This window comes from Lissotriton helveticus, chromosome 3_1 (assembly GCF_964261635.1).
Source record: "Lissotriton helveticus chromosome 3_1, aLisHel1.1, whole genome shotgun sequence".
Lineage (NCBI taxonomy): Eukaryota > Metazoa > Chordata > Amphibia > Caudata > Salamandridae > Lissotriton > Lissotriton helveticus.
In genome coordinates this window covers 560,750,363-560,762,783 of record NC_136061.1, presented here as the reverse complement: position 1 = coordinate 560,762,783, position 12,421 = coordinate 560,750,363, and the positions used below count along the sequence as shown (strand labels likewise).

The following is a 12,421-nucleotide window of genomic DNA, read 5'->3' as shown; positions in this document are numbered from 1 at the left end:
GTGTTCCGATCAAGAGAAAAGGAGGACTGGAAGCTGCAAGCCCGACATGAAAACTCTTCACCCTCCATACCGAGATCAAGTTTAGGGCCGCAGCACTCACCACTTCCGAGCACCATAATCTGTGCTCTGACAAGCCGGTGGGATCCAAAACGACCAGGGGTTCTGTCGCTGGACGCGCTCTGGGCGCCAACGGGCTTGCCTTTGGCGCGCGCCCGCTGCGCGCTCGCGCCAGTTTGGCTTTTATCCCCTGCAACGAGAGACTAGAGCACTGACCTAACAAAGACTATGCGGGCTATCTATTACAACCGGGAAACGCGAGGTAAGACAAACAAGCTTTGGTCCCCCAAGCACGTATTAAAATAAACTATCAGCAAGCAGCGACTTTAAAAGTGATTTTCTATTCAAGTGCATCAAGTTTACAAGTGAGTGAACAGTATTAAAATAGAACATATACTCATGTATTTTTTTTAAATATCCAGTACACAGTTGTTTGAGAAAAATCCACTAGCCACACGAAAAAACAGAGAATCCCCACTATACTCCCACCTAGAAATGTATTAATAACACAATGAAAAACATTAAAATGCGCTATGCTAAGAAGATAAACCAACAATTGTAGTATTACATTTACACCCTAGCAGCTCCAACGATCCTTTAGTGGCTAAATTGAGCCCCAGGGGCCAACATGGGGCTGTGTTTGATACAAGTTGCGCCCCATCACGCTTATTTACCCGTTTGATCCAGGGCATTTTGCAACTAACAACTAGAAAACTGCGTCAGATGTCTAACTAAGGTAGCTCTACCCTTCCTTCATTAACAGAAAGAAACGAGAAACCTCAGGAGCTTACTCAGAAGTCCAAAACAACATAATCTTATTCTAATTTTAGGTTATCATCAAAAGCAAAAGAGACACATACTATTTGAGTTTTGGCCTTTTTCTTTTCCGCCTCACCATGCTTCTTGTTGACTACCTCTTCCAGTTTCTTGTCATCCCAAGTGTCCATTGTATCTAGGAAAAGAAAAGAAAATATTTAACACAGGTCTTACTTGTATAAAGTTGACATGGTGGAAATTCTGGGGATGTATTTAACTATGACCAACTTCAACAGAAAATCATTCAAGAAAGAATGAGTTGTACTTTCAGTAGTAATTTTCCTGTTAGATACATAATACGTACCGAAATTGTTTTCTCTGAAAACACCCTACCTTGCCCTGCACCTGAAAAATCAAGGTATTGCTGTATAAACACTGCAGTTGTTTTGAATGATGAGAAGAGGGAAGCGACAACTGAAGGGTTACCTTCCATCACATACATTAAAAGCCATCTTCACAAAAAACTAAGATTTATTTTGCAACACTACCCCTATGTAAAAGACAGAATGAAGTAAGGATATACCAAGCACTCAATCTGCAAGCTCATATAACAGCCATTAACCGCATGCGTGCGCCGGTTATTTTTGCGCTGTGCGGCTTTTTTCTAAAAGCCGCGTTACATGACTAGCTCAGCTCGTCATCAGCATGTGAGCGGCACAACTCATGACGAGCTGAGCTCGTCATGAGCAGGCAAGGGGTTAATGGAGTTCTGTACATAAAAAAATTAAGTAAGTAGAAAGTCAAATATCACAGGGGAAAAATAAAATCTAAAACTTTGAGTGGAAAGAAGTTTGAAGACTCTTTAGAAACAGGAAACCTAAAGATCAAACACTGGACCGGCATACCCTGGAATGGCAGTAATATAACCCTTCACTGAACAATTACGTCTTTCAACAAAGAAATAGCAGACTACAGAATGAGGGAAGTTAAAAAACGGACCCAAATCCATCAGTTTACCACAAAAAAACGGCTTCAATTGTAGGTGTAAACAGATTTGGTCACAGACTTTATCAGCAAGAACAGTATGCCCTCTCCACAAATAGCTCATCCACCTAAATATAGCATCACAATCTCCAAGCACGAGCCAGGATGTTCTTGTATATAGCGATACAAAAGGGGATGATGGACGGAGCGTTTGAGCAAATCAAACACTCGCCCCCAGTCAACTGATCTGGGTTTAATCCATCACCATTCTTTAGCTCACTCTGCCACCCCATTTCAGACATGGCTATATGCAAATCAGTCTGACCCTGTGCCTCATGGGAACAGTCCAGCCCGAACTGCCAAGCCATGTCTTCCATGGTCCTGAAACAAGCATCCTGGGACCGGTTTCGGATTCATAATCCTCATCAGCCAGGCTATCTTGAATCCAGTAGCCAAGTGAGCAAGGGACTCACGTCTGAGCATACCCTGCCACACTTAGGGCGAACAAAGCGATACAAAGGGGGATGATCGACGGAGCGTTTGAGCAAATCAAACACTCACCCCCAGTCAACTGATCTGGGTTTAATCCATCACCATTCTTTAGCCCACTCAGCCACCCCATTTCAGACATGGCTATATGCAAATCAGTCTGACCCTGTGCCTCATGGGAACTGTCCAGCCCGAACTGCCAAGCCATGTCTTACATGGACCGGAAACAAGCATCCTGGGGCCGGTTTCGGATTCATAATCCTCATCAGCCAGGCTATCTTGAATCCAGTGGCCAAGTGAGCAAGGGACTCACGTCTGAGCATACCCAGCCACACTTAGGGCGAACAAAGTGATACAAAAGGGGATGATGGACGGAGCGTTTGAGCAAATCAAACACCCACCCCCTTTTGTGTCGCTTTGTTCTTGTATATATTCAACACCACTTCCCACTGGCATAAAGGGAGCAGGCTCAATAAACCAAAAATCGGAAAAGAAACAGAGTTCTAGAAGCTCTGGAAACCAGACTACCACCGCCATGTCTTGTGCAACCAAGACTATGTTTGCTCTGAGGAAACAGTTTCTTCAGTGGAGGGAGGGAGGGGACGGGAGGGAAGGGGGAAGGGAAGGGTGATAGAGGTTCCAACCCAGAAGAAATTGGGAGACAAACCTCGGGTAAAATTGAAGGCAATTGCGGCTCATGTGGCTGGCAAAGAAGTTGATGGACACTTGCCCCCTTTGGGAGCATAAACTGCTACCTCGTGGTGGCTCACTTCAAAGTGAAAGGATTTCGAGCACTTCAACAAGGAAATATTCTAGATGCCTTGCTTCTGAACCCAAAATTTCCTAATTCATTATTAAATGATTGTCTCATCAAAAAGGGAACCCTTTATAGAACACCTACATTTCTGTAGCATTTCAGTACTTAAAGGAATATTTGTCATTGTGTATTATATCTCTAGCAAGTCCTGATAATGTAGGAGGATTCCATTACGGGAAGGGGTCATAAAAGGTGGTCTTTAGGTCTCGGCCTGACGTCAGCAGCGCATGCGCTGCTCTAGTCGCACAAGGCTTTTTGTAATCAATACGATTCCAAAAGCCTCGTCTCAGCTCCGCCTTCAGTAGTGATCCGAGCGCGTCATTTCGAGTCACGAATTATGCCAAATGCAGCGCAATGATTGGACTGAAGGCATGTCACTCGTTGTTTGTTGCCACCCTGTCTCCTTTAATTCTCGCGCAGCGGGATTGAATCTCTTACCGCGGCGGGAGACTGTCTCATAATTGGCAGCTATGCAGTTTTTTTTATCATTCCCCTTTGGCAAAGGCAGCCGCGTGTTTATAATTGCATCGCGCTTTCACTTGAAGTCAAAGCGCGATGCAATTATAAACACGCAGCTGCCTTTGCCAAAGCCGAAAGTTTGTTTTACTTTCCTCCCATCTGCATTGGCGATGACTTCTAAAACAGGGAACACGGAACATTCACATGTGGCACACAGTTTCTGTCTTCTTGCTTCGTCTGCACAGATGCTGCGCACGGCAGCTAAACGAGGGCTGCATTTGGGGGGTAAAGTTGCGGGATTCGTTTTGAGGGGGTTGATAACAGAGGGGCGGCAGCACGCTTAACACCTGTGCTGCGGTGGCTATTCAGCCACAGCGCTAAGGGGGCGGGGGGCCGCGCGGCACGCCCATGCTGGTGACGGAACCGGTCTGTCACCAGCTTCGGTTGAGCTGTGCTCATGACGGAGCGGTTCCGTCATGGCCCCGTCCGCTCAATAGAACGCGCCGTGCGGGCGTGAAATCAGCGCTGCACAGGCGCGTCGGGCGGGCCATGACGAAACCGCTCCGTCATCAACACAGCACCACCGCGGCTGATGACGGAGCGGTTCCGTCATCAGCATGGAAAAGGTTAAGTAAGCCGTAGTGTTGGAGTGATGGGGACGCACCGTGTTTCTCGACTCGCCGAGCAGCTCTCTGGTGGCTCTTTTAAGGGTGGCAGAGTACAATGGGGAGCAGGGAGTGCGCATACTGGGTGAGAGGCACAACGATGAGTCTTGCTCCGGCTGCTTTTGTTCTAGGAGTGCAGTGTGCCTGGAAAGCTCTTCACCTTCTTTCTAAAGCCTCTCTGCATTCAGTGCAAAGCACTATTGTCTTGGGCTGGGAACCTCACAGGCAGCTTCTCAAGTGGGTAGATAAAACTGAAAGCACCCAGTGGACAGGGGGGGGCGGGGGGGGGGTCTATTGGCATCGGAGGGGGGAACGGGGAATCATTCGTTCACTGGAGCAGAACCAGCTTTGCCCTACCATGGAGACACTGAACTATCTTTGGGGATTGGGAGAGGATGTCTTTTTCAAACGAGAAATGTCCTGCTTGCAGGAGTTTTTCGGCACAGCCTCTGCTACGGCAACGACCGGACAGTTTAGGAAAAAGAGAAAACAAGCAGCAACGGCGGGAAAGTGCCAGTCGCAGGCAGCAATCTGATCTGAAAGACCAGGTGGGTCCACTCAGCGAGACACCACCCACGTAAGAAACCCTTCTACGTGGGAAGGTTCAAGATATCACAAGCCCTCACGATAGGAGCGCTGTCCATGTGTATTGCGACCCCAGTGGTGTCAGTGGGGTGGCTTCCTTGAAGTGCCCAGTTACTGCCCCCATCCAGTCATGCCGGGCAGAGAGTGAGGCTGAGAACTGCCTTGTTAGCACTTAAAGGTGGGTTCTGGTGGGACCTGCGCTGGGATTTGTGGTCACCAGTTAAATATTGACTAAGCGCTGGCAGCGTTAACGCTGCAAGTCTGAGAAACAGCCCAAGAGGTTAGCCATTAATCTGCCCACCACAACACCCGCATGACCCAGGCGCGGGCCGGTGAGCTCCCTTTGAAGAGTACGAAGGGGGTGAACGTGTGAGGGGCTACTGTGTTTACTCTCCATCGTCCAGATGTGCTGCAAGAGGACGTCTGTGGAAGTGGAGTGGGTGGAGAGGGCTAAACTGAGGAGGGCGCGGCGGTTGCTGCAGACAGGAGGCACACGCTCTGTCTGACCGCACAAGGATAACACACGGGTTACAGACGGGCGGGGAGAGAGAGCCGGAGGGCAGATCGAGAGCTAGGGGAACGCAGAGTCTGAAATCAGGCGATGGTAGGGCAGAGCTAGGGCCGTGGACTAAGAGGTATGATTTCGGACACAGGAGCTAGGATGGAAGAGCAAAAGATGGGGTCAACGGGTGGCATGGAAAACTGCATGAGGTTGGGAGTAAACATAACGGGCAGAACGAGAGGGTACAAGACAGGACCTTGACGTAAAGGAGATAAGCTGCCAAGCGGTGGGACGGAGGAGCTGGGAAGGTGGGTTCTGGGAGGAACAGAGACCAGGAGTTAAGAGGGCAGACCCTGGGAGGGCAGGAGCAGAGGGACACAACTAGGGATAGGTGTTTGTAGGTTAGAACTCGGGCAGACAACCCTGAGAGCAGGACCTGATGGAGAGAAGATAGATGTGACGCCCAGAGTGGCGGGGGAGGTTGAGGGCAGATGTTGGGGAGGCAGGTGTGTAGATGGTAGCAGGTGCTCGGGGTGGCATCTGGGTGGACTATGCCTAGGATGACAGAACTGCGACCGGAGGACCTGGGAAGTGAGGGTCTGGGGTCAGATTCCTGGAGAGCACAGCTTGTGACTAGAAGCAGAGAGGGTCAGGAGAAAAGCCTGGTAAGAGAGGAGGTTGAAAAGATAAAGCTTGCTGTGCTTGATGCAGGGGCGAGGCGCTGGAACGTCTGCGAAAACAATGCACTCCCTGCAACACGTTAAAAGAGCACTCTTTCCATTTAAGATAATGTAGGTTAATGTTGGTGGATAGAGTGAAACATCGATACATATGTGTTTTATTACCATGACTGAAAATGCAAGTATTGTCAGTGCGCCAACTATAAAGAAAAGGGCTGTCATTTCAGAAACGGTAAAGTCCAACACGTTGCAAGGGATTATGTTTTCCAGGCAACCACCTCGGCTAGAACTGCGAAGTCTAGGAACCAAGGACGCGCTGCGGTCTGCTCACTGCGTGTGCGCCCCCCTGCTGGAGGCGGCCTGGGATGGCTGGCACCCCTAGCAAGCGTGAGGTGCATGGAAGCTTGCGCAGGCCGACCTAAAGTAAACAAACACCTATCCTCTGACACGGTTCCCAGAAGGGGCTCCCGCCCACTGTCTTCGAGGTGGGAAGGAATGCGGTTGCCCGAGGCCACGCAGTGGCCATCAGGAGGGCGGCCCCTTAGACATCGAGGGCTTCCCCCACGCCCCTCTCTAGCCTCTCTCCTCCCCCGGGCAGGCGGAGTCCCGAGGGGAGCTAGGAGGAGCTGAGTGGGCACGTCCGGTGCGGCAGGCAGGGCGAGGGGTACTTAAGCACCCCTCGCCATTTTCCCTGCCTCTTTGCCGCACCGGACGCGTCGTAGTGTCCTCGCGGGGTGACACACATTTTTGATCTGGCGTCGGGTTTGCTCCGGTGAGTGTGGGCACTATGCCTAGGTCTCTCCCCCCCCTTCCTGCCGGTGGCTCCGTGTGAGAGTCGGGTCGCTCTGGTCTGCTGGGAAGGGGTTGGGGCAGGGAGGTCCGCCGGGGGTGTTGTTGTGCAGCAGAGAATACAGTGGCCTCGTGCGCGGGTGACGGGTTCACGTTTGTCTGGCTCGGGTGAGCATGATGTGGCATTTAAACTTGTTCTGATTAAATTCTCGGACACCGCATGAGTGATTTATAAGCAATATATGAAAGCGCTCACAATTTTATTGGCTTTGATGTGATATTCGCTGAGTATTGTCCACAGATGACAAAACTTGCGGTATATTCTCTATTGAAAAGGAGCGTGTCGTTTGTCTTTGCTGGTTGAATTCCACCTCCGCTCGGTGTCAATGCAATAGCGTGCTTGTGGTATTACAGCCTGTTCAGTTTTTAGTACATTGGTGCTACAAAACTTGGTGGCATAAGGAAGTGCTCAAGGCGTTGCTTCTAGTCTCTCAGTGGCTTTCTTGTGTAAGGGGATACAAAAGGGGATGATGAACGGAGCGCTTGAGCAAATCAAACACTCACCCCCAGTCAACTGATCTGGGTTTATTCCATCACCATTCTTTAGCCCACTCAGCCACCCCAGTTCAGACATGGCCATATGCAAATCAGTCTGACCCTGTGCCTCATGGGAACAATCCAGCCCGAACTGCCAAGCCATGTCTTCCCTGGACCGGAAACAAGCATCCTGGGACCGGTTTCGGATTCATAATCCTCATCAGCCAGGCTATCTTGAATCCAGTGGCCAAGTGAGCAAGGGACTCACGTCTGAGCATACCCTGCCACACTTAGGGCGAACAAAGCGATACAAGGGCTGGACTGTTCCCACGAGGCACAGGGTCAGACTGATTTGCATATAGCCATGTCTGAACTGGGGTGGCTGAGTGAACTAAAGAATGGTGATGGATTAAACCCAGATCAGTTGACTGGGGGTGAGTGTTTGATTTGTTTAAACGCTCCGTCCATCATCCCCTTTTGTATCGCTTTCTTGTGTAAGGAGCATGTGTAATGCCAGAGTATGAACATGTGTATTTGAGCACCGGGGCCCGGTGCGCCATTTGCAAAGGGGGAACGAATAGGCTTGCTGTTTCTGTGTTGTCTTCATTATGCGGAGGAAGCTCATCATTGAGGTCACAAGCAGAAGTGCGTCTGCCACTCAAGTACCTTGGGGAAGGTCTGAGACTAGAGCCGGTAATTGCCCCAGCAGGGCATCCCCTGAAAAGGGGAGCGCTGCCAAAGACGCGGAGCCCAAAAGGGGTGGCCGGATAAGCGTGACCGTGTGTCAGGCGCTCGCTGTTGCTTACCCCCCTACGGGCATTTGAAGTGGTTCGCGGCTGGCACCCCTCTAAATGCAATGGCTGAGGTGAGACTACCCCCCAATTCAGACTACTGTCCTCCCGCTTTTTGCTCATTATTTCCCTCAAAGTACGTTGCTTCCTTGCCTTCGGTTCGGAGCAACAAGCCCTGGTTGCCTTTTCGCATGTCTTGGTATTTTCTGTTTATTTGTGTTATGTGACCGGGAATGTTTCAAGCGCACGCCCACCTCCCCCCCACCCCCTTTTTGAGGACAGGAAGCGAATGCTCGGTTGTGATGCATGACTTTATTAACTGTGCCGACGGGGACAGTCTTTCAGCAATAGGATTGGTTGTGCGTGCTAAATTGTCGAAATTGTGGGGGAGTAAACTTTGGTTATTTTCTTGTAGTGCGGAGCCAGGACGCGGGCCTGAGATGGGGCCTTGGGCTTGAATCAGCCTTCACAGCTTGTTTAGGTTCGGCTGAGGGTGGCAGGCCAGAAGATGAACGAGTAGGCTTGCGGTTTTTTGTGTTGTTTTCATTATCGCGCTCATCATTTCCCTCAAAGTACGTTGCTTCCTTGCCTTCGGTTCGGAGCAACGAGCCCTGGTTGCCTTTTCGCATGTCTTTGTATTTTCTGTGGTTTTTGTTTTATGTGACCTGGAATGTTTCAAGCCCCCCCCCGGAGCCAGGAAGCGGGACAGAGATGGGGCCTTGGACTTGTATCGGCCTTCACATCTTGTTTAGGCGGCTGAGAGTGGCAGGCCCTGGTCCTTTTCAGTAACAATTATGCCCAGGGTTAGGAATTCACACTTCGTTCCCAACTACGCGGTTCTTTGACACATGAACTCCGATTATCTCAATTGAATAATTCTTATAATTAGGGCTTTGTGTGGGAGCGTGAGATGGCCTTCATCTTCGGCATGTCGCATTTGGTGCCCTGCAGCCTGGGTGGTTTCCCGGTTCGCGGTCTCCGTTGTCCGGAGGCTGGCGGGGGCGCGAGCGTTTTTTGATCTGAGGGGCTTTGGGCTTGGTTACCGTAGGGGCTACTTCAGGGGAGCGGCTGGCCATTCTCCTGGTTCGCGCGCATAGGTATGGTCCTCTCCGGGTTAGCTCGAGGTTTAGGCGGGTATGGGCATACGGCCATGCCCCTGCTTTAAGTTTTCAGCACGTCTGCGGCGGACTCAGCTGCTGAACCGTCAGTGTGGCGGGTTGGCTCCATATTGGGCGGCCATGGATTTATAGGAAGACGTGAAGGGTTCGGTTCACTCAGTGGGTGGCCTCGCCCTCATGCTAACCGTAGCTTAATTTAGTTACCTTCTGGTCCCAGTTTTATTGCAGCCTTACTTCTGCCTGAGGTCGATATCATCACAGGGTTTTAATAGTATGCTTTTATTGTTCGGCGCACGTGGGTCATGGCGTCCGTTTGCGGCCATTTTAGTTTGGCGGGATGTCCGGCGCAGTTGGGTAATGGAGCCCGGCACTTCGTTTCCTATCTATGGTGGGGGACATGTTGGTCGATTTGTTTCATATGTGATTTGAATGCACTTTTACTGGCTGCTGAATTGCGGAGTTCGCCTTTTGCCCCCCTTTGTCAGACTGCTGTTGCGTGGGCCATATGTGTTCCGGACACTCAATCAATCATGCCATTTGTATAGCGCAATACTCACCCGGGAGGGTCTCAAGGCGCTTGGGGGGAGGGGTATGCTACTGCTCGAACAGCCAGGTCTTGAGTTGTTTCCTGAAGGCGAGATGGTCCTGGGTCAGCCGAAGGTGGATGGGGAGGGAGTTCCAAGTCTTGGCAGCCAGGTAAGAGAAGGATCTTCCTCCGGAGGTGGCTCTTCGGATGCGTGGTACGGCTGCGAGGGCGAGGCTGGTGGACCGTAGCTGGCGGGTGGGCGTGTAGAAGGTCAGGCGGTCGTTGAGGTACTTGGGGCCCAGGTCGTGGAGAGACTTGTGTGCGTGGGTGAGGAGCCGGAACGTGATCCTCTTGTCGACGGGGAGCCAGTGCAGGTTCCTCAGGTGGCTGGAGATGTGGCTGCGTCGGGGGACATCCAGGATGAGTCGGGCGGAGGCGTTCTGGATGCGCTGGAGTCTTTTCTGTAGCTTGGCTGTGGTTCCGGCGTAGAGGGCGTTTCCGTAGTCCAGTCAGCTGGTGACGAGTGTACTCTGTTCAGGGTGCACGGATCTGCCTAGTACCGCGCAACTCGGATAACACTGGGAGCGGAGAGAGACGCTTTTGCTCTCGAGATTCTGGCCGGCCTTTGCTGACGGTTTGCTGGTTTCTTTTTTTTTTTTTTTTTTGCAGAGTTTTATATAGCGCGAACTAGAACCGAACCGAATCAGTTATCAGAGCGCTTTACATAGCACATGTTACGTTACATGAGGACACACTTTCTTTGCGATTCCGCCCTGTGCCAACTTTCCTGCGGCACCCCCACTGTTCAAGAAGCGGCGTCCAGCCCTCGCACCCCACGGCTTACCGCCCCCCCCCCCCCTTTTCCTTTGGCCTTCTCGCAGGGATAGAGGTTTGTCTTATCCGAAGACATACGTCCTGATCCGGGGTGGGGGACTATTGGGATGCGCACATGGGTAATTTCATTCTGGGCACGGCCCCTTGCCTCGCACGCATCAGCCAACGGGATGATTAGTGCGCACGACAGACCGAGGGCCTTCATGCAGCAATCTCTGGTTCCCCGAGCGAGGGGAAAGCGTAGGCGACCTAGCACGGCGCAGGTGATGCCCCCCGTGTCAGGTCACCGACCTGGGGCTCCACGAAGTTATTGGTATTATTTTAGAACCGGAACATCTGATTTGGCTAAAGCAGCGCTGAAAGTGAAGTGTGCAGGTTACTTTTGTGTACCAAATCAAAGTGATAATTGTGTGCGAGCACTAAGGGAGTTTGCAGATAGTGCATTACAGGGTTAATGGTGTAATGTACACAATCTACACGAGTAGGAGTATTATACATCAATAATAGGTGGGAGCTCAAACAGTAGAACTAATATTACAAAGCAATGGCGGATCTGGTGCCAGTTGCACACCTAGAGCTTTGCCTATTGGCTAATGAGACGGTGGGCTAGGTATTAACCCGCAGTAGTCCAAATATCTCAGTGCACCTTGTGGGTATGGAAGGTTTTCCTGTTTATGTTCTCGGGGCTAACACCGGGTTCTAGTCTTTACTGACGCTCCGCAGCCCTCCGCGGTGCATTGTCACGTACTCTCTTTTATTGCCTTTATTAGCGCTAACCTCAGACCGGATCGTAGCGCTTCTCAATAGGAACAGATCTGTCTCTTGAGAGCACTACAAGGAACACCTTACATAGGCATTCGCTCAGTTACATGGAGGAAGTGACAGACGTGAGCAAACAATTCCTGTAATGGCATAGTGTGCATTACAAGGGGATAACGTGTATTGAGTGCAAGTTTAAATAGCGTGCCATGTACAGGTAGAGGCACTCTTCTGGAATACATGGCTGGGCAAACCCTTGTGGGGATGTTCCTGGGTAGTATGGTAAGGGGGAGAGTCATGAGCGAATGTCTTGCTCACGATCATAATATCCAAGATGAATATTGAATATTCTTCCTGCTTCATCAGGAGTTTTAGCTGAACAGTTACACTGTTTGCGATGGAGGGTGCGAGTGGTTCATTACAGACTTATATTGAAAGCGATCCTTTCTTCGACCCCCGCTTCTACTCCTAATAACTAACACTTTAAGTCTCTATGACCTATCCTCTACCCTGAATAATTTTCTTACCCTCCAGCATTACAGAGTATTAGTTGGTTCCTTTTATTACGAGCCCTCGGGATAAGGAGTGCACTAGCACGGCTCACGCACATACCATTGCTATAGCCTTCCAAAGGTGTACCACATATAGGTTTGTCGATGGCATCACTTCTTTCGGCAAGCTTTTCGCATTTGTAGCATAGTGTCAATTTACAAAGGAGTAATAGAATCCTGGTTGGTATCCTCATCTTTTGACTGCACACCAGTAATTCTTCCTTTCAAAGTGTGTTTGAGGTCGCTGATGGGTATGATAGGCTCCTCCAAGAGAATCATTTCTGAGTTATCTTCCCAGCTGTTGATCACTCCTCGAGCAACTGTATATTGGGAGTCTGCTAGGGACCACTTCTTTAGGTATTTTATTGGTTGTACAGGCTCAGGCTGTGGTTTCTAAATCCCCCGCTGGTAAGTGAACTAAGTAACATTGCAGGCTGTAGACCATACATTCCACTGAGTGGCAGCAGGTGCTCCCAATCCGATGGCACAGCAGTTGGGCTGCCTTTCAGATGCCAGAGCCTT

General features: G+C 50.5%; 1 protein-coding gene across 1 annotated transcript in view; it reads right to left on the bottom strand.

Moving 5' to 3' along the window:
* ZC3H15 (zinc finger CCCH-type containing 15) overlaps window positions 1-12,421 on the bottom strand; it is a 243,772-nt gene that overhangs the window by 125,081 nt on the left and 106,270 nt on the right. The window contains exon 5 of the mRNA XM_078680489.1: window positions 918-1,009. Coding sequence (XP_078536615.1) covers window positions 918-1,009 — 92 coding nt within the window. The remainder of the gene's footprint in view (window positions 1-917; window positions 1,010-12,421) is intronic.